Source organism: Aulonocara sp. 'chitande type north' Nkhata Bay, linkage group LG9, assembly GCF_057382095.1.
Source record: "Aulonocara sp. 'chitande type north' Nkhata Bay isolate Kocher_YH1m ecotype deep benthic linkage group LG9, A_spYH_male_GT1.1, whole genome shotgun sequence".
In the NCBI taxonomy this organism is placed as follows: Eukaryota; Metazoa; Chordata; class Actinopteri; order Cichliformes; family Cichlidae; genus Aulonocara; species Aulonocara sp. 'chitande type north' Nkhata Bay.
This window is the reverse complement of record NC_141352.1, coordinates 19,981,072-20,002,777: the sequence shown is the minus strand read 5'-3', so window position 1 is coordinate 20,002,777 and position 21,706 is coordinate 19,981,072. Positions and strand designations below refer to the sequence as shown.

The 21,706-nt window shown below is 40.9% G+C and overlaps 1 protein-coding gene across 1 annotated transcript in view; it reads right to left on the bottom strand.

The window, feature by feature from the left end:
* Positions 1-21,706, bottom strand: part of LOC147322060 (sodium/hydrogen exchanger 9-like) — a 63,993-nt gene that overhangs the window by 8,766 nt on the left and 33,521 nt on the right. Inside the window, exon 13 of the mRNA XM_086306377.1 lies at positions 1,363-1,408. Coding sequence (XP_086162503.1) covers positions 1,363-1,408 — 46 coding nt within the window. The remainder of the gene's footprint in view (positions 1-1,362; positions 1,409-21,706) is intronic.

The window sequence follows — 21,706 nt, the reverse complement described above, 5'->3', positions numbered from 1 at the left end:
ATACGGTGCTTGATGGAAATGCTGAAAACCTGCACCTGTGCATGGTCAGCAGGGCCATATCACATGACCACAGCTTGAACAAGAGGGTCAGACCTAATAAAGGGAAAATCCTATTCCCAAAAACTGAACTACCAATAGAGATCCCTCCTCATTACAGTAAGAACAACTGCTCTGGTCTTGCATGCATTCAACTGTTTCCATAAAAAAAGAAATAAAAAAGCTCGTCTCCCCACTGGGATCCTCCTCCAGCTTTACTTGGCCACACTATCTATTTGGCCGCTTGATACCAGAGAGATGCCCAGACCTTGTCCCATTCATAGCGTGCAGATAATCGTCGGTTCAAATAAGAGAGTGAATGGCGAGCTGCTGGGAAGCAGCGATGGCAGGGTGGGTGTATGCACAACAAAAGGCCACACTCAGAGGGCCTCTGTTGTGCTCTGTTCTGGATATTGCGCAGACCATCACTCAAAGCGAAAGCGAAACTGCATTTCCTCTTGAAGTGTTCTTCACTTTAATGCCATGTGGTCTTAAAATAAACAGCAGACCCAAGATTAAAGGCTGGACGCCCATTATGTGTCAGTAGGAGAGGATGGAAGGATATGCTGCAAGTACAATATTTGCAGAAATTATACATATTAGTAAATCCCTATAATGTACAGTTCTCAATATTTAAATAAGAAATAGTGTGAAAGAAGAATGTGTTGACCACAAAACCGCTCGAAGTTTTATAGTCATGTGACTGCCCTCTCTCACATGTTCAGCGAAGCTTGCTGCTTCCAGTGCGACACAATGCGTATGTAGGCAGAATCACTTCTTGTAACACAGTGAAATGTAAGTGACTGTGTGACAGTCAATATTAGAAGCTGTTGGGCCAATACTTGTTTTTTTTGGTGTTGAGCATATTCTTGGAAGCATTATTTTCTTAAGCTTAATGTGCACTCTTTCTAACTAGAGTAGCCCCCTGAAACAAATCAGATACATTCGTAAACAGACTGCAATGATGTTCAAGCTTCAGCATGTTAAAGCACACGGAATGACAATTAACTTGCCGTAACCCATCGATAAACAGTGGCACTAATATACAATCTTCTAAATGGGATTGGAGAAGCGATGCCTGCACATCAATGCAAATTGTGCTGAGAAGGATTTAGAAAGCACCGATTAAAAAAAGGATCAATTTGGAATATTTAGCCGAATCCAGTTATTTGACAGTCACATAATATGTGGTGCATAAAGAAGGAAGCTGATAAACATTTCTATTAAAAAAGGCAAAATTTGATCCCAGAAAGAAAAACAAGAGGATGAATAAATATAGTGAATTTAGAAAAAAGATTTATCTATAGTAGAAACAACTGTGCCTACCTCAAAAATGCGGTCCTCCTGGTTTTCATCTGGATCCACCCCCACTCTAGAGTGAATTAAAATAGAAGTACAGTGAAATCCTGACTCACTGTGCAATAATAATAAGAATTTCCAATAAGAAGAAGAATTCTCAGATGCTTTTGCTCTATAAGAATAGAACAAAGGTATTGGAGAAAATCTCCAATCCCGTTTGAATAGTCTAATGCTGCATGCAGCTTAGCAGGGAAGGTGACAGTCAGTCCCGTAACACGGTTTAGTTCTGAACATGACCTTTCAAACAGTTTCATCAAAATCAGCCTCATCTTCCACATCACACTGGGAAAATGTCAGCTGGGTAAACCTTTGATAAATGACAAACAGCGACGCAATTATGCTCGATATCATGCGCGGCTGCTGTTATTATCCTGTCAAGGTGTGTGGACCCCACTTTGCTGCGACAGGGCAGGGAGGAGAGGCCGACTGGCTGCTTGTTCACTCTGAGCTGAAATACAGTGACTCAACAACAGCCCGACACAGTCCCCATGAGCCACTTCGTCTCGCAATGAGAGTGTTATTTCAGAGTGTGCGTGCATTTGCTGCTTTTAAGCCTAAAACTGTCAGACTTTCTTAAAGCCAAATGGTGAAAATCTTGATATAACGACCTACCACCTGCAATCATCTACATATATACGACTGCACAAAACAGTGCACCAGCAGCACCATCAGTAGACTGGGGGCTTAAAGAGATGCAGGGAGGGAGATGGCTGTCGATTCTTGTTCCTGCAGGTCAGCAGTTAACTCTAATAGCCTGGCATTACTGCTCGGGACATTTTGAAATAGCCTTCTGTGCATTTGTGTGTGTATGTGTGCTTTTGCTTTTTTTTTTAGTGTGCTATACTAAAGCCTTTTACTAAGAATGCAGTGCAATAAAACAAAAGACAGGAGATTCTCATCAGAGCATTACAGCTCTGCGAATGGTTGTACAGATTGTGTCTTGGCAGCCGTTCTTCCATAATCCATCTCTTTGTCAATGTTTGTCTTGACTGTGCTTCAGTTTCTCCCTCTCAGATGACTGCTCATCTTGTTTTTGCTTCTCGAATTTCAGCTTAGTCTTTGTATTTTCTACAGTGCAGTGGAGGCTGCTTTGTGCCTCAGTGTGACACAGATGCTGTGGTTTGAAACTGTCATAAAGAAAAATCTGGACGTGAATGTATTTGTTGTCTCACCTGATATACGCTGGTAGCATATCCTATTACAGAGTTTTCTCTCTTTGTCACCTAATAAATCTAAAGGGTCTAATATAACGATAACCTGAGTAAACACAACGTGCAATTTTTAAATGATGATTTCATTTGTCGAGAGAAAGAAACTATCCAAACCTACTTGACCCTATGTGAAAAAAAATAATTGTCCCCTAAATCTAATAACTGGTTATGTTGCTCTTGGCAGCAAGAACTACAATCAAGCATTTGTGATAACTGGCAATGAGTTTTTCACATCACTGTAAAGGAATTTTTGGCCCACTCTTCTTTGCAGAATTGTTTTAATTTGGAGAGTTTTTCGAGCATGAACGGCTTGTTAAGTTCATGCCCAAGCACCTCGATCTGATTTAAATCTTGACTTTATCTATGCCACTCCAAAACCCTTTGAATCCATTCAGAGGTGGACTTGCTGGTGCGTTTCCCAACATTGTCCTGCTGCAAGTGCGCTTGAGCTTCAGGGCACAAACTGATGGCTGGACTCTCCTTCAGGAGTTGCTGGTAGAGAGCTGAATTCGTGGTTGCATCAGTCATACCAACTTGTTCATGTACTGACGCAACAAAGCAGCCCCAAACCATCACACTACCGCTACCATGTTTAACTGTTGGCTTGATGTTGTTTTTATGAAATGTTGTGCTAGTTTTACAGCAGATGTAAAGGGAGTCAAGTTTCTCATCAGTCCACGGAATATTTTTTAAAAAGTCCTTAACTAAGGAAAGTGAGGCTTGCATTTCTTTAGATGCTGTTCTGGGTTCTTTTGTGACCTCCTGGAGGCGTCATCGAGTAATTTGGATAAACCGGCCACTCCTGGGAAGTTTCATCAGTGTTTCAAATTTTCTCCATTTGTGGATAATGTTCTCACTCTGGTACACTGTAATCACAAACCCCTAAATATAAATAATTATTCCTTTGACAGATGTCAATTATTTTCTTTCTGATCTGTTTCTTTAGACTGTGGCTTGATGTGTTGCTATTAGAGATCTTTTAGCTTACATCACTTTGTCACATAGGTGCTATTTAAGTGATTTCTTGATTTAACAGATCTGGGAGTAATCAGGCCTGTGTGTAGCTAGCGAAACTGGCCTCATATGATTAATCACAGCTTCTATCACATCATCAGTTTTTACCTTACATCACTTAACCCCAGCCGTCGTTCTCCTCTTCTTTTTAATGTAACATTTTTCATATCGCTATCATCTCTACCCTTTCTTTCCCCTTTGTCTTCCAACCCCACTTCATCTTCTCTTTGCTAATTTGTCTCCCCTTTTAGCATTTCAATATCCATTTCACTCTCTCAGATCACTCTTCCTCTCATCACCACCTCTCACCTTCTCTCAATCCTCGTTCTTCTTTCTCACCACCATCTCTCTCTCCTCTATTTTCTCACCACCACGTGGATCAATTCTTTCTCTCAACAGGAACAGAAAGGGAACTGAGATCAAATTTGTGCTGAATTATTCTTAAATTCCCTGAGAACTGCTTTTATCATGCAAGGGCTAAAATGGAACAATTTATTTTAGGGCTGTGGAAGAACCTTGTGGATGGGGCAGGCTGTGACAGGCACATGCAGCCTGCACTGCATGTGACGCATCCCCTTCAGCTGGTGGAATGCATTCTGTGGCGACAGGCTCTGTCGCTGAGCTGAAAGAAAGAGGAAAGGGCAGATATGTTGCAAGGGAAGCGAACGAGAAGAGAAAGCTGCGGGTGTGAGCAAAGAGGAGATGGCGAGTGCAGCAAAAAACAACAACAACAACAACAACAACAACAAAAAGTAGTTTTGAGTTTCTTGAGTATGACGGAAGAATATCTTTGCTGACAGTGTCAGAATGAGTGGATGCTATGTTGGAGAGTGTGTGTGAGAGGCAGGGAGAGTGAGTGAAAGATAGGACAAGACAGCCAGAGACAGACAAAGAGGGAGAGACATAAAAGAGAATGGAAAAACAGTTATGTGGGGCTCTCACTCAATCCCAATGCAAGAACGGAACAAGGAGATAACAAGGCAGTGGGCGTTTGTGAGCCGGTGTCCTTTCACGGCCTTGCTTTTCAAATTGATACGCACCCTGTGCACTGGGATTCAGACAAATCAAGTCCAAACTAACTACCCTGTGACTGTGAGTTCACATGAATAACTCTGCAAATGAATTAAAGTGGACAGCCAGGGGAACGCAGCGGGAGAGAAAAGAAAGCGCAACAGAGGAGGAAACGCGTGTAAACTTTGCATAAATTCATATCTACTACAGGAAAATAGGGGCGCAGACGAGAGCTGAGTCATAGATACTTTTGTAATGAGCCTCCACAGGAATATGTGATCCTCCCATGACCCACTTGTTTCTCCAAATGAGGCAGAGTTACCCCCATTCTGTAAGGAAATCACATCCCATGCAATAAAAGTCAGTCAAAAAGAAATTCACCGAGGAGCAACTTGATCTCCTGCAATCTGGCAAGATTGTAAGACAGAGTTGGTGCTCCTGTTGTGCAAGTCCTCAGCATTGTACAAAATCAGTGGCCTTTTTATGTGCTGATACAATCATGTGTTGCAATAAGCTCCAGTGCTCCTCAAACATCTCTGGACATATTCCAGGATGACACAACACTTTGTACGGGGCCCTTACTTGACGACTCAGCCGGTTCTTTCGGGGAACATTGCTATTAATAACAGCATGTTTTTAGGCCTGAGTTCTTTTATGTAAGAGAACGAACTTCTTTTCTTTACCTTATCTTGCGCAGCCATACATAAAAGCTGGAATTACACAGCAGAAAGCACCCTCGCACACACAGAAATATCTCCTTACAAGTTAATACTTCCACTGTGCCTGAGAGAGAAGTGGAAGAGTGAAATAACTTGGCCTTGGGCAATGATGAAGTATGCGGTAGGAATGTGTACGCGCAAATGTATATGTGCCCGCGTCTCCATTGGACTGTTATCACTCTAGCTGACAGTAATGGGCTGATAAAGCTGAGCTCACTGTCTTGCAGGCACACTGAACATGAAGCCCCCTGAGAGACTACAACTGCTTTGCATGTATACCTCATTTATACACTGGGGGGAGTCTACAGGTAGTGTCTCAATGTGTTTGGCGGAGATTTTGCCCCCCAAAAAACGACTTGCAATTGTTTATTAAGGAAAAGAAAATGAGATATAATTGGAAGCTTAAGTTAAGAACAATCAAATAAGCTTCTTTTTAAGTCCAAGAGCTCAAGGATGAAATACTTAGCAGGCAGGGTAAATTAAGTTACAGCACTCCTCCCTTGTGCTGCGCAGGCGATGCACAAGTTCTTTTTTTCACTGCTCCGAGAGAGAGGCAGGGGATAAGGAAAACACGGAAGAAAATCGAAATAGGGAGGGGGCGAGACAAAGACAAAGAGGCAGAATCTCACAGGGACTGTGTTTGCACTATACTGTGAGTATGGACAAGAGGAAAGCTCATCCTTCTAGTTTCCTGTTTGAAAATCCCATTTGGCTGTTCTTCTCACCGGGGACACACTGATATCATATTTGACAGCTCTCAGGAACAGAGCCTGGAACCAAAGCTGACACATACGCGAGGATATTTTCTGGGTTTAATTTCTGCCCCACAGACTTTCCAGCTACAGCAAACACACTTTACCCCCAATCATAACTACAGAGTACTTCCAGAAAACAGAGCACTTTAAATAAAGTATTGAATGTAAGTGTACAGATGCTGTCACATACGCCATATCATATAAAGGTGACTGCAAGCTCAACGGAAGCAAAATACATGTACATGTGTGTATTTGAATAACAAATAATTTATTGCACTACAGTTAATTCATCAGTAAAAGTGAGTAGATGCTACAGGTTATACGGGTTATATCGCAAAAAGGACGTATATGACTATAAAATAAAATCCCCAAACAGTGCAGACATCAATACCTGCAATGACTCATAGGCTGGTTTTAAGATTTCAATGTAGTGTAGGCTTGGCACTGACAATAAAAAAAAGCAGCAGTTCAAGTAAAGCAAAGATTAAATTAAAGATGTGCCCCCCTCTCACTGTGCGAGCATTACGTGTAAGTAAACACAATGACACACATGATTATGACTTCATAAGACGTGTAAATATATTCGCCTGATCCTTACATGGCATTTATACTTTGCTAGCAATGTGAATTTAAAAACCTTGCGGGCTGCAGGAGCTGCCGAAGAATAACACTGAAGTTATCGATATGCGATGACTAACCACAATCACACGTTATCCGAAACAAAATCCTGAACTTGAACTGCAGATGTCATGAGAAAGTCGAGCCAAGAGCTCTCTCACACCCACAAAACTCTAGCACCCCACCGTGAGCTCTGCAGTGCGATCAGCTCCACAACTATGCACAAAATGAAACCTTCAAGTGCCTGAACAGTCAAGCGCGACTGTTTAAGACATTACATATTGTGCAAGATACTGCAATCTCGGATGTGGACAATAGAACATAATGTCTTTCCAAGCTTTAAGACAGATAAGTTCACGCGGTCATGGCCGAGCCCTGTATCGCTCAGTGTTATGACTCTGCTGTGGATAAGGACATAAAACTGGAACATAAATTTCCCTTCCTGATACTGCAGTCTAGCAAAACAAAGCGTCATAAATGACCAAGTCCTCGACTGTAATATGTAGGTCGATCTACAAAGACCCAGAATGTGCTTTCACCTAAATTTCAAATCACTTGAGCTGGTGTAAAAATAAAACTGGCAGGGTAGTGTAGAGGGACGCGTGTGCCTGAGATGCACGTGTACTGAAGATATTAGCGGGATGCGCAAAGCATTTACATAAGTGCACGGTTCGTTCGTTGTCCTCTTCTTATCTCATCTAACCAGGCAAAACTTTTTATATGCTCGGCCATTTTGCTCACTGATGAATGATCACCCACTCAGCAGATGTCCAAATATTATGTTATCTTTTCTGTTGTTTGAACTGAGCTATGAGATATCGATGGCCAGAAATAACTCTGGATATGTAATACCAAGTTGGACGTTTTGGCTAGTCAGAACCTTGAGCAAATTACTCACAGATTTAGCACAGTCATTGCAATGGAATTTTCCCATTTTTAAAATACATTTGTTATAACTTGGGCTGTATTTTTTATGCATTTAATTTGCATTTCATGTAGACAAAAGACTTTAATCAACTAAAAATTTAAATAATCTGCCTGAGAAGTGATAGCTAAACCCATTTGCCCTCAAAAATGCCTTAATTCAGAGATTAGATAGATTCGACATGACGCTGGAAGCATTCCCCAGAGATTTTGGTTCACATTGACATGTTAGCATCAGTCAGCTGCTGTATGATATGAATCTCCCATTGCACCAAATCCCAAAAGGTGCTCCACTGGATTGAGATCTGGTGACTGTGGAGGCAACTTGAGGGCAGTGAACTCATTGTCCTTTGAGTTTGAGATTGTCTGAGTTTTGTGACATAGTTTGCGTGCCACAGAAAATGGGTACACTGTGGCCATAATGCAATAGTGGTGAGCAACAATACTCATACTCAACTGGTACTAAGGGATGCAAGAGATAATCCCTCATTTATACCACCAGCAATTTAGTTCAATTCAATTTTCGCCTCAAGGCGCTTTATATTGTGTGGTAAAGACCCTACAGCCTGGACTGCTGATACAAGGCATGCACTCCACCATCTGAATGTTGCAGCAGTAACCAACACTCATCAGACCGGGCCATGTCTTTCCAATCTGTTGTCCAATTTTGTGTGAATTGTAGCCTCAGTTTCCTGTTCTTCGCTGACAGGAATGGCACCCGGCCATTCTCTTCTGACCTCTGGTATTAACAACAAATTTTTGCCAAGTCAACTACTGCTCACTGGGTATTTTCTCTTTTTCAGACACTAGAGATGGTTGTGTGTGAAAATACGAGTAGATCAGCAGCTTCTGAAATACTCAAACCAGCCCATCTGGCTCTAATAACCAAATTCAAAGTCACTTAGATCGATTTTCTTCCCCATTTTGATGCTTGGTTTGAACTTTTATGTTTATATTCAGTCTGACGAATTAAAGAATCAATCAAAACGTCTCTTTATGGTCATACATGTGAATGTGTGCTGTGCAATAACAGAAAATACAGACATTCTGAAAATATTACTTCATCACATTTTTGCACAGATGAGATTAGGAGATTAATAGCAGTCTAGTCTTCCAACAACAACACAATAACGCCACAGCAATCAGCTGCACATATTTCTCTAAGGACTGGTAATAGGGGAAAACATCTACCACCCTAAGTAACATTACCACCTACCAGCAACTCTAAACCTCACCAATTACAACCCCAATTCCAAAAAAGTTGGCATCATGTGTAAAATGTTAACACAAACAAAATGCAATCATTTACAAGTCTCACAAACACTCATTTTATTCACAATAGAATGTATAAAAACGTATCAAATGTTTAAATTGAGAAATTTTACTACTGTTTGTTAAACATTAGCTCATTTTGAATTTGACAGCAACACGTCTTGAAAAAGTTGGGACTAGGGCAACAAAAGGCTGGAAAAGTAAGTGGTGCTAAAAAAAAAAAGAAAGAGCTGGAGGTACATTTTGCAATTCATTAGGTTAAATAGCAGCAGGTCAGTAACATGACTGCGTATAAAAAGAGCTTCTTAGAGAAGCAGAGTTTCTCAGAAATAAAGACGGGCAGAGGATCACAAATCTGCAACAACAACCAGAAGTCCAAAAACAATGGTCGAGTATCTCATCATCTTGCATTAGTTTCTATCTAGAAAGACACCACTGATACTGAAAGCTATACACAGGTTTCAGAACAACACATGCTCCCATCTAGATGATGTCATTTTCAGGGAAGACCTTGGATTGAATGACATATCAGACAAAAACGGGACAACAGTCATCTCCAAAAGGTCCAGCTGCAGGTCTCCTCAGATGTTTATGGGCTGAAGGGAAGAAGAAGAAGAGTGGATGCTACACAGTGGCCATGTCCCAACTTTTTGAGAAGTATTACTGCCATCAAATTCAAAATGACCTTCAATTTGTCCCCTCATTTGATATTTTTCTGTATTCTATCGTGAATAAGTGAAAGAAAATGGATCGATGGAAATTTCTCTCATTTTATTTGAGTTTGTGAAAAACTAATTTAAGTGGCTGCTGGCTGTAATTGTCATGAATTGTGAGGTCGAGGACTCAAATGCATACTTTATTTTAGGCAGAGAAATGCCCAAAGTCCATATGTACGCACAGGTGAATCGAATCTAGATAACAAGACAAAGGGTTACAAAGTAACTAACCAATACACAGACTACACACACATATATGTAGCAACCTAACATTAGTAGTGTGGAATGAGATATAAACCCTAATCATGATTAACAAAATAAAAACAGTAATAATACCACTAATAATAAAATATTGTAAATCCTAAACTAGGGGATACAAACTAAGTACTCAAAATCCTGAGTATAAAACTCAGGATCATGATCAGTAGTATTACATGTGATCAGTTACAAAGGTGCTTTCTGCTCAAACTACTTTGTTAGATAAATCCATTATAGCTTATGTTTCAGCTGTTTTGAGTGTAAAAGAAAGTGTAGGCACTATCAGATAAATGAAATGTTGGAAAAATAACAATTTTTCAATATAACGTAGTAGGAAATTTATATTTATATGTATTTTTGACTATTTATTTTCTCATCTTAGAACAAGTTAACCATAGCACAATGCCATCTTCTATCTAGATCCTGCTGTGCATCATATTATATACAAAGCAATGTAAAAAACAACAAAGAATATTATTACTGAATGTCAGTATTTCCTCACTGTGTGAAACAGTGTCACTTCAGCAGGAAGGAGCGTTTTTAGCTTTGTAGCCAGCTGAGTTGCTGGAGGTATCCAAAGATGGCTGGGAGTGGAGAAGCCTGTGCGAGCCAAAGATATTATTATTGTACAGAATTAATTTCCCCTCTTGCTGTCCACCTGCATGTCTCAGCATGTCATAAGGAAACTAAATTTAGTCTCGTGGACTTTGCGGGACAGTAACTGTCCAAAAGGATGCAACGTAACATCCCAATACTGCACAAATCCAACATGAATTCTTTTTTAACAATGTTTATTTTAGTCTTAGAGGGTCTACATGCATAGTGATAATATTATCAATGCTAAAGAAAGTTAAAGGTGAGTTTGGCAAGAACTACTAGTGGCTGTGAGTTTTTGTGAAGTAAGTAAAGAAGTAAAAAGTAAAGATGCTCAGATATTGAGCTGAAGGCTGAACTGCTTTATGACATCAACTTGAATAATGACTGTTAATAACTTACAAAGTGATTGAAAATATATTATTCGCCTCTTGCATTACTGCTGACAAGTCACCGCGTTGGCATCAGGGAAATCAAACCAGATTTAATCACAAATTTATTAATCTTTCAATAAGTCTGTTACTAGTCTAGTGGCATTTGCCGGCAACTGCTACATCATTCATACCTTTGGGGCAGAACAACCCCTTTAGCATGTCTTGATTTCTCCTTCTTTCCTGTTCTCACTCCTGCCAAACTACCCTAAAGGATATGAGATCAAGTGCCTTCTTTTGAGCCACGGCAGGCTCTAAGGGGATGTCTTAATCTTTGGTTGTCGTATTTGGATGCTGCCATCTCTTTCTTGTTGAGGATCAAGGGTGATGTCTGCCGACACCACCTAAATACATCAGGAGAATCTCAGAGAAAGAAATCACTGGTAACAAGACTAACTTGACAAAGCAATTCCAATAACTTCATCCTGTTTTGTATTTTATATGTTGCCCAGGGAAATGGGCTTGTTTCTTTCCACTGCAGAGGCAACTGTAGGAATGGTTGAATGGTTAACAGCACTCTGCTTTTAGATTATTCAGTATAGAGTACTTTGCTCCATAATGCCGGCTGTACAATGTAAAATTTGTCTCCTACGACTGCAGCCAGCTGGTCTGAACATTAGTCAAATGTACCCGATAAATTCTCAAGCAATTGCAATCTTTCTTAGAGGCAAATGGAATCAATGAAAAATTCCAATCTGGTTTTAAACCTCACCACAGTACCGAGACAGCTTTACTGAGAGTTTTTAACGATCTCCTCGTAACTGTTGATACAGGGCGCCCTGTGGTTTTAGTTCTTTTAGACTTGTCCTCTGCTTTTGATACGGTCGACCATGATATTCTCCTTTCAAGACTTGAACATGTAGTTGGCCTTAAAGGCAAAGTACTCTCATGGTTTAAATCATACCTATCCGAGCGGTTTTTCTCTGTCTCTATGGGAAATCACTCCTCTTCCCCCGCACCCCTTCGTTGCGGTGTTCCCCAGGGGTCTGTGTTAAGTCCCACGTTGTTCTCTCTCTATCTGTTACCCCTGGGAAAAATCTTTAGAAATCATAATATCTCTTTTCACTGCTATGCGGATGATATCCAAATCTATTTCCCTTTGGATTTGGATCTTCAATCCCCGCTAATGCCGTTGCTTAATTGCCTGTGTGACGTCAGAGACTGGCTACTGCATAATTCGCTCACCCTCAATGAAAACAAAACAGAAATTATCGTCTTTGGTAGCCACATGCCGTTGAAACAGCTTTCGGAGACTTTAGGTTCCTATGCCAGCCACTTATCGCCCACTGTCAGAAATCTCGGAGTAATGCTGGACAGCTCCCTCAAATTAGATAAGCAAGTGGCTGCAGTGGTAAAAACCAGCTTCTACCAACTACGCCAAATTTCGAAGGCAATGCCTTACCTACGACATAAAGACCTTGAAAGGCTCATTCATGCTTTTATAACCTCTAGACTGGACTACTGCAATTCTCTTTACTTAGGCCTCCAACTCTCTCTTATTCAACGCCTACAATTAGTCCAGAATGCCGCAGCACGCCTTCTAAGCGGCGCTAGAAGACAGGATCATATTACTCCCATTCTAGCTGACCTCCACTGGCTTCCTGTCAAATACCGTATTGTTTTTAAAATTCTTTTATATACTTTTAAAATCTTAAATAACTTGGCACCCAGTTATTTGATTGACCTTCTTAATCTATATATCCCTACAAGGGCACTCAGATCCTCTAATCAGGGGCTTCTAATACAACCAATGTCTCGATTAAAGACGAAGGGGGATCGGGCCTTTGCTTTCGCTGCACCAAAACTCTGGAACAGCCTACCGGTTGATGTCCGTGTGTCGGAAACTATCCAATCTTTTAAATCTCGGTTAAAAACCCATCTGTTTAAGCTCGCTTTTCAAACTACTTAGCTTAATTTTCCCTGATTCATGTCTGTTCTTATATTATTATTTTATAATTTTATTCTTTGTTAACTGTTTTCTCCTGTTGTAAATTGCAAGTATGGTTCGTTTGTGAAGCACTTTGTTGTACTTGTGACTTTTAAATGTGCTATAGAAATAAAATTGAAATTGAAATTGAAATAAATCGCACGTCTCAAAAACTGGTATACTGTCATGTCTGGAGATGCACAGATGAATGTGTTGCAGCCACACAAGTGGCCTGCGATAGCTGATTCTGGGTTTTGACAGGGATATTATCAACAGGCTATCTTCCACCTGCTCACTCATCTGCTGCCTCATCATCCTCTACCTTCCTCAAAATGCTGCTGCTGCTGCTGCTGTGGGGGAGATTGTTCTCTATATGTAGGTGCTGATGAAATTTTGAGGGCGAGTGGTGAATTATTTAAGAGGGAGGATTATGAAAGCAGTTTCTTGGCGCGTTGCTGGCGGGTATGAATCGATATGAGTCCTCCCCAGCCCCAACCCTTCCTTTCTTTTTTCTTTTTTTTTTTGCCTTTGCTCCTCCTGAAACCACGGACCCTCTGAACAGAAGTCCAGACACATGGGCAGGGGGCCGTGGCAGCCTGGACAGCCAGATGTACTGTGCCCCATGAAATACAGTAGATGAGAAAGCAAGCAGAAACAAGACGGGATTGTTTATCTCTGTGTGTGTGTTTGAGCGTGCAAGAGATACAGAAGGGTCTAATTCAGACTGACCACATCCACGGGAACAGATGGCGCACTCAATGGCTGCCAAGACTGTTCTCCTTTTCCTCTGGTTCTGCCTTGGGGCAGGGGTCTAACAGTCAGGAGGCCGTACACTCAGATGCTGGGCACACATACACACAAACCCACATTTCTGTGGTGAAGTGTCACCCATAGCTATGTGCTGGTTGGTTCGCACAGATGCCTTCAATGAAGATTTGATTGTATGGGCTTGATTTGTGCAGTGCCAATGCTCGGAGGCTTTCGAGGCCGAATAAACGACCATGTTCCCAGCACTCATTCTCCCGTTTCACTTGATTGTCTCTCAGTGAGTTAGTCTGCATCCATTTCGCTCTCTGTCTCTAGCCACCACCCCACACAGACACTCAGCTCCCTTCTATCTGCTGAAACAATACATTTTTCCTTCTTTCCTCATCTGTGTATTGGGAGTCCACATTTGACCAGCACTTTTGTCCTCTCTCTGGGTGATGATTTCCTGACTCTAGAAATAACAGTTGGGACTAAGAGTGCAGATTTCGGATCAAATGGTTAGGTTTTAGCCTTGTGGCTAGCCTTTGATATATATATCAAATCAAATGTTTTCTTTGCTACCCATAAGTCGGCATTTTGAATTAGGTATCTCAAATTTTACCACTTCCTGACTCAAACTTAAAATAGCTCATAATTGAGGAAATAACTTGATATTTTTAGTTATTTTGTAATAAAATCTAGGCAAAAAAGTGCTGTGTAGGGAAATGAGCTTCTCTAAATGTTTGCATGCTGACATAAACATTCAACTCGAAGCATCACTTTGGAAAGTTACAGCCTCAAAGAGATGTCCCAGACAGTATATGAAGATGTAGATTTTTAATGTGTCTCACCTTCTTGACTTCAGTGCTGCATTCCAAGTCTTGCCAATTAAGCTGTGAGTAAAATGTTTTAATAATTCATAAAAAACGAAGGCCCAAACTGTGAAAATAAGAACTAGGTTGTAAAGAAAATCATTTTCTTTTATGCAGTACAAAAATGAACTTGACTCAATTGATTCTTTCAATCTTTTCTGGCTGTCTCTCTCTCATTTTCTTTCTCCATCTTTCCTTCCAATGTGCCTGCCGTTAATTCTTCAAGAGGCAGACGGCTGAAATTATAGAGGGCTAAAAATAATGGCTCTATAAATAAAAGGTACCCATTGCGAGTGATTGAGAGGTGAGGTCGCGAGGCAGCTGGGGATGCTGGGAAAGCTGAATTCATTAGCATTCTCCACTTCCAAAAGGAAGCTCCCACAACTCTCACACAAAAACAAACTGCACAGCCTCCTTGTAAACAGCACGCACAGTGATGCAGCCCTGGGATCCAGAGTGCTTCGAACTCTCTTCCTCTCTCTACCTCTGCAGCTCTCTGCAGTGCTGCAAATTTTGGCCCCGTCGATACCATCCATCAGTCCTCATTACCGCTTTCATTCTGAGCAGTCCATGCAGTCTGCATTCTTATAGCACTGTTCATCCACCAGCAGAGTGGAAAAATGTGCGCACACGTGCATTTGCATCTGTGAATACGTGAGAGGGCGTGCAGCAGAAGCACCCCACGTCTATTTTACTATTCAAACTCATGTGTGGATCCTCTTTGAGCCCACAGACACCTACCAATGTTACACACAAAACATACTGATCCAGTCCCAATATATTCTTCCCCACCTGTTTCCCTCTTTCTTTAAAAAGACCAAAAAAAATGTTCATCCACAAACCCTGTGTTTATTCCATTTGCATATTTTACATCCTCATGCGAAATGTCCCTATTTCTGTATTTATAGCATCATTGTTCTCTGAAACACTCACATGAATACACACACATGTGGCTGCTTCTCTTGCCCTGATGTTCCTTTTAATGGTCCTCCTCCTCCCTCTGTATTGACGTCATATCCATTAGGTCGTGCCTCTGGGCCTTTTTAGTGAAAGCTGAAGCACAGGGCTCCAGTGTATGAGTCCTCCGTCCAGAGTCAATCTCCACCTGATAAACTTGCTGTATTGGCCGATCTGACAGATGCGGTTACCACGGCAATCTGTTTAGTCTTTGCACACTGCTACGACTATCAATCCACTATGAGAGTAACCTATTGAACTGTGTAGGAAAACCAGCACATCAAGAGCAGGTTGGATGCTCCCCTCAAGCTATCACCTTTTTTTGTCTGCATCCACAAACACACACACACACACACACACACACACACACACACACACACACACACACACACTATCTACACTCCTATGTGTGTTGATAGGTAAGGTAAGGTAGGACTATCTGTATCTGGTGCTCGAGAGTAACCCTGGCAGGCTAATGTGAAGAGATAACATTTCATGTCTGATCAGCATCAGAATCAGAATTTACCTTCATCTCCCAGCTTCCATCTGTCTCACGATGCTCCTCTTCAATAACATCCTTACCTAGGTCCCTACCTGTTCCAGGAACTAACCTTTTTTAAGACCTCGAATATGGCACTGAAGTCTCATCAACGCTGTAACCTTACAAGCTGAACTCCGTGACTGTTTTCCTCCTTCATAAATACAGAATGAGTTTGAAATACAACTTCAGCCTAAGCATAGCAGCGATTGCCAGGCTTCACTGGTATCAGTGTTGTGTTGCTTTGCCTAGACAAAACTGGCTAATGCCTGCTTGAGGTCATGAATATTTGGAGCTGAGAGCTCCTGCTGGAAAAAGACCAAGGGTGTATTTTGTTGGCAGATCCTCTTCCCTGAAGAGAGTCATCTGAAATGTTAAGTTAAAACCCGGCTCTTGGACACTTCAGAAGCTTAATCAGTGGTTGGTGCGGCTGGCTGAACTCACAAGTCCCCACTGTGTGAGAGCAATGAGACTAATACAATGAAAAATAAGATTTAACTTTCGGTACAGCAAAGGATGGGGAGAACAGAGACGTAAGGATAACAAAAACAAAACAAAAACAATAAGAAGAATAAGAAGTAAGCTGCCTTTTATATTGAAAAACAACAGTGACAAAGTGTTCAGGGCTCAGTATTGTAGCTTCAATCCATCACTGGATCATTGGCCTTCATTAATAATGAATGTGTTTTGTTGTGACAAAACAGACTGACAGGGAGACAGCTACCTAACCCCCTCAATCTATTCATTAAAAGGACTAAAGAAAGACGAGCATTCTTACAAGTTCTGATGTTCACAAGGCTATTGTACAGCTAAGATTGAAATCTCAATACTGAATATATATTGCATTTTTTAAGGGAAGAAATTATAGTATTTGTTCCCTGTCTAAATTTCAAAGTCATTCCTTGTTGTAGATTTGTTTTCTAATACACACCTTTCTTGTGTTTTTCCATCTTCCTTTGTTGCAAAGCAATCACTTTGACTGAACAGAATAAAGAATATACCAATGATGGATTTAAGCTTCTGTCTCTCTGTCCCCGTTGTCTTCTTTCATTAACAGAAGGGGCAAACCTATGCAGCAGCCATTCATCTTTGGAGTTCTTTGAAGTATCTTCCCTCCGATCAGGTTGACGTCTCTTTATTATGGGCAGTGTGTATTTGCCTGTGTACATGAGGATATGTGGCTGACTTTCCTCTCTCCTTCAGCCTACTATGAAGAGGGAGGATCTACACGTGTTAAGTCTTGTTCTAATACTTGGATAAGACTTGAAAAGGGCAAAAACTGCAAATGTACATTATGATTTGATGAAAGCTGCTGTTAAAGCTCCCAATATTGACACTTGAGAGGCAGATGGATGTCAAAGGCACAGAAAGAGAAGGCGAGAGGGAGTGAGAAAGAGATAAGAGGTCAGTGGGGCATGAAGGAGAGTAAGTGACATCAGTTTTCCACCCGTCCATCTGTCCTCTCAAAACAAGCAGGCCAGTCATTAGCCAGACTCCAGCTGTTATGCCTTAGCCTCCAAATTTTGAGGCTAAGGCATAACACACACACACGCACGCACACGCACACACACACACACACACACACACACACACACACACACACACACACACACACACACACACACGCAGCAGAGAGCAAAGCCTGCCCTCAATAGGCACCATGAAGTATTTTGAAATGGCATAATTTCACAAAGGGCAAATGGGATACATGGGAGCTTTCTTCTCTTCTCACATGCTCGATCAATCATCTTCACGACATGAGGAACGCAGGTTACACAAGTCTATAGCCGACCTAGGCTCTTTGTGAGGCTGTACAATGCAAGAGCTGAGATTTTAGTAAAATGCTTACAATGATACTGTTAATAGTGATAGCTGGCAGTTAATTTTCACTATGCTTTCTGTCACAAGTTAGCCTCCTTGTTGTAGCTATGCACAGAGCTTATGTTGATAGAAATAACCTGTGTTTCCCCCAAAATTTGATTCTTTGGGGGTATTACTTCAAAACTAATTAAAAATGACTGAATTGACTGAACTCACATTTTTATTAAAACATTAAAAACACAAAGACGTATTCTGGTAATTACCAGTACTGTTAATTTAGGGCAGCTGTGGCATAAACCTTACATTGTGCGTTGGTTTAGTAATTTTGAGCAATGTATGTTTTTTTGCCAATAAATGTATGAGTATGCAAAGCACCAGTTCACTGCTAGTAATAGATGATCATAAATAATAACAGTGATTGAGGAAAATGATGACATTCAAACTGAAATGGCTTGAAGAGGACATGACTGGCTATTCTTCAAAGCCTACTGGCCCCAGACTGCTCACTGTGACTGAGTTTCAAATCCCCCAAGGGGCACCCTGCCACCTCCAGCCCACATTAAAGCCGAGGAGACGGACCGAGACTGAGAACACACACTATGCATCTGAGTGTGTCTCTGCGTTTTGTTTTTTCCACAGGCCAACATATAATTATGTCAACTATTTATAGCTGTTATAATTATCGGTGCCATGCATCAGATGAATATAGCAAAAATAAAAATGATTTGAAAGTAACTTGTTCTGAAGTCCACTGCAATCTGCCCCAATGTTTAAACACTGGCTTTGCAATAACAATAAAATTCCTCCTGCTGTCAGACTTTACTGCACTGCATCAAGGTTGAGCTTTCATCTTCGGTTGGTTAGCTCCTCCTGCACTTGATTGCACTTCAGTGAAAACAGAACCCCCTTTTTTTGTTCCTTTTTAATGTTATTTTTGGAGTCTTTATTTTGGGAGTTGGTCTTCCAAAATTTGTGTTGCACCCCCTGCTGAGTACAACAACATCTCTGGAGGTTGCCGTTGAGCTTACGAAAGAAGCGCAACAATGCAGAGGAGGAGAACCAGAGAATATAACGATTACACGGCTTTGCAGTTGCGTCTCAATATATCAATAATTACAAGGGACTGTACGATCAAGAAAAATAGCATTTTCATTACCACGTGCAGTAAGGTGTAAATAATCAGTTTATTTTGTGGCATCATGATGAAACTCATGCTGCTGTGAGTGTGGGCAATAATGTACCCTGAAATTGAGACTGAAATGGAGGAACTGTAGAGGGAGAGGAGGACTGGGAGACAGTCTAGCTTTAAAAGCACATTTCATCAAGTGAAGTGTGATGTCTGGACAGTGAGCTGAAAACTGAGGGAGTCTTTTATTACACAGTGCTCATATGGTCCATGGTTTTAACAGTCTATCTAAGCATGCAGCACATGAATTTCACATTGCAGTCTAAAAGACTCTTCACCCCCTCTAAGCTCAGCTCACTCGTGTGTAGCATGCATCAATGGATTTGTATTCGTGTACTTGTTTGTGTGTCTGTGTAGCACAACGTGAGCCTCTATAGATAGAAGAATAGAGGGAAAAAAACAGTGCAATCAAATACATTTTCCCCCATTTGTGCCTGGCTATAAAAGCTACTTTCTTTGTCCTTCTTGAATTCTTGTGTCCACTTTGTGGTTAGAAAACTCCCAGTATCTTTTATAATGAGAGATAAAATTCTGATGTCAGTTTGTAAACAACCTTCACTGACAGATAATCTGGTCATTTCCTGTCTTAGGCAGTCATGTAAAAAAATGAAAGTTTCCTATGAAGTCCAGTGAAACAACAAAGAACACCCCATGCCCTCATTATCTTGTTAAACCACCTTGAGCAGCAGTAACTGGAAGAAATCATTTTCTGTCTCTCACATGGTTGTGGAAGAATTTAGGCCAACTCTTCTTTACACCATTGTTTCAGTTCATCGAGGTTTGAAGGCACTCCTTTACGCACAGCTCTCTTAAGGTCCTGCCAGAGCTTTTCAATCAGGTTCAAGTCCAGACTTGAACAGGGCAAAGGCAAAAACATGATTATTTTATTTGCCAGCCATTCTGTTGCAGACTCTTGGCTGTGTTTGGGAGCATTGTGCTGTTGCACAACTCAATCTGGACCAAGCTTTAGGTGATGGGCAGATGGTCTCACATTTGACTCTAGAATACTTTAGTATACAGAGTTTATAATAAACTCAATGAGTGCAAGCTGCCCAAGTCCTTTTGCTGCAAAACAAATCCAAATGGCAACTGTCAAGTACCCCACCGTGCTTGACAGTTGGTATGAGGTGTTCACGCTGATATGCTGTGCTTGGTTTTTACTAAACATGGTACTGCACATTATGGCCAAACATCTCTGCTTTGATGTCGTCTGTCCAAAGGACATTGCTTCCAGATGTCTTGAAGTTTGTTCAGATGCAACTTTGCAAAGCTAAGCTGTGCTCCCATGTTGTTTTTAGATAGAAGAGGCTTTCTCCAGGTAACTATCCAAATAAGCCATATTTGTTCAGTCTTTTAACTAAACTATTTTTCTGTCATGCACTTTAACATTTAAGGTCTGTAGACTCACAGACAGTATCTCTTGTGTTGTTGTTTTTTTTCCCTGTAACGTCCACGCCTGGGAAAATTATGTAATTTTGTTAGCACATACCTGATCGCTCCATACAAGCAAAACTGCCAAAACTTCTGTTTTATCGAGCTGCTCACACTTGCTGATTATCAGTTAATCAAGTGCATCTGATTAACAGCACCTGGCTGCTGGTTACCCATTTAATTCCCATGGAGGCAGAAAGGGTGTGCTTAAGTTTTTCACAAGTCTACGCATGTAAGAGCACTCTGATATGCTTTTATGCACCCACATATCTTTTCAGTAGCAAATTACCTATAATAGAAGAGAATACGACATAAAGAAGTCTCGCCGTAGCATTTATAAATAGCACTTTACATACAGATTTTTGTACCTTTGCTTTCTGACCAAGAGGCAGTGCAGACTCCCAAATATTTCTCCTTAGTTTTACAAGTTATAGCTTCTTGTGTTTTTCAAGTTCTTTCTAACTCTGCACACCCTCTTGCACTGTATATACAGAAATAATTTTACACAGAGTACAACTTTCAAAGACTCCTCCACAAAACCACTTTATATTTCAAAGATGGAATAGGAGGTAAATTTGCTCCAGGTGAAGAAATGTAATGTATTATTCACCAAAATGAAGTCTTTCAAAATTGCTTCTTGTCCCTTTACTTCATGCAATCGGTTGAGGGAAGGGAGATGAAGAGGGAAGCAGTCGTGGGAGTTTGGGATGGGAAGTGAGGAAAAGAGTTATTCTCTGAAACATGACAGCCCTGGAGGCACGACGCACTGTACTGTGATGCGTTGACGGAATGACTACTCATAAAGACAGTCATGTCATGTGGATAAACAGCGGGCAGATGCATTATTCAGGACAAATATCCACAGGTGCACATGTAGAGTATGTACACAGACACAAAAGCAAGAAGAAGGGAGGGAGTGGGAGGTATAACAGCAATACAACTCAACAGCTCTCTCTAAATGTAAGGGTCTAACATAATGGATGTAAAGATTTACAGTACATGCCAGTACAAATCAAATTAAAGAAATATACATGATTTAACCAGCTAGAGATGGTTGTGGGTGGAAATGAGAGTAGATCAGCAGTTTCTGAAACATTGCGATGCTCCATGATGAATTCAGTAGGTTGTCTTGACCATATCTACATGTGTAAATGAGTTGCTGCCACGTTATTGGCCAATTAGATATTTGTATTATCAGTTAACTGAGCAAGTGTACCTAATAGAGTGTCTGATTTTTGTATATGTTTTGTTTTTTTTACTTTAGCTGTACAAAAAGCTTTACAAAATGTTTCTCGTCCCACAAATGTTG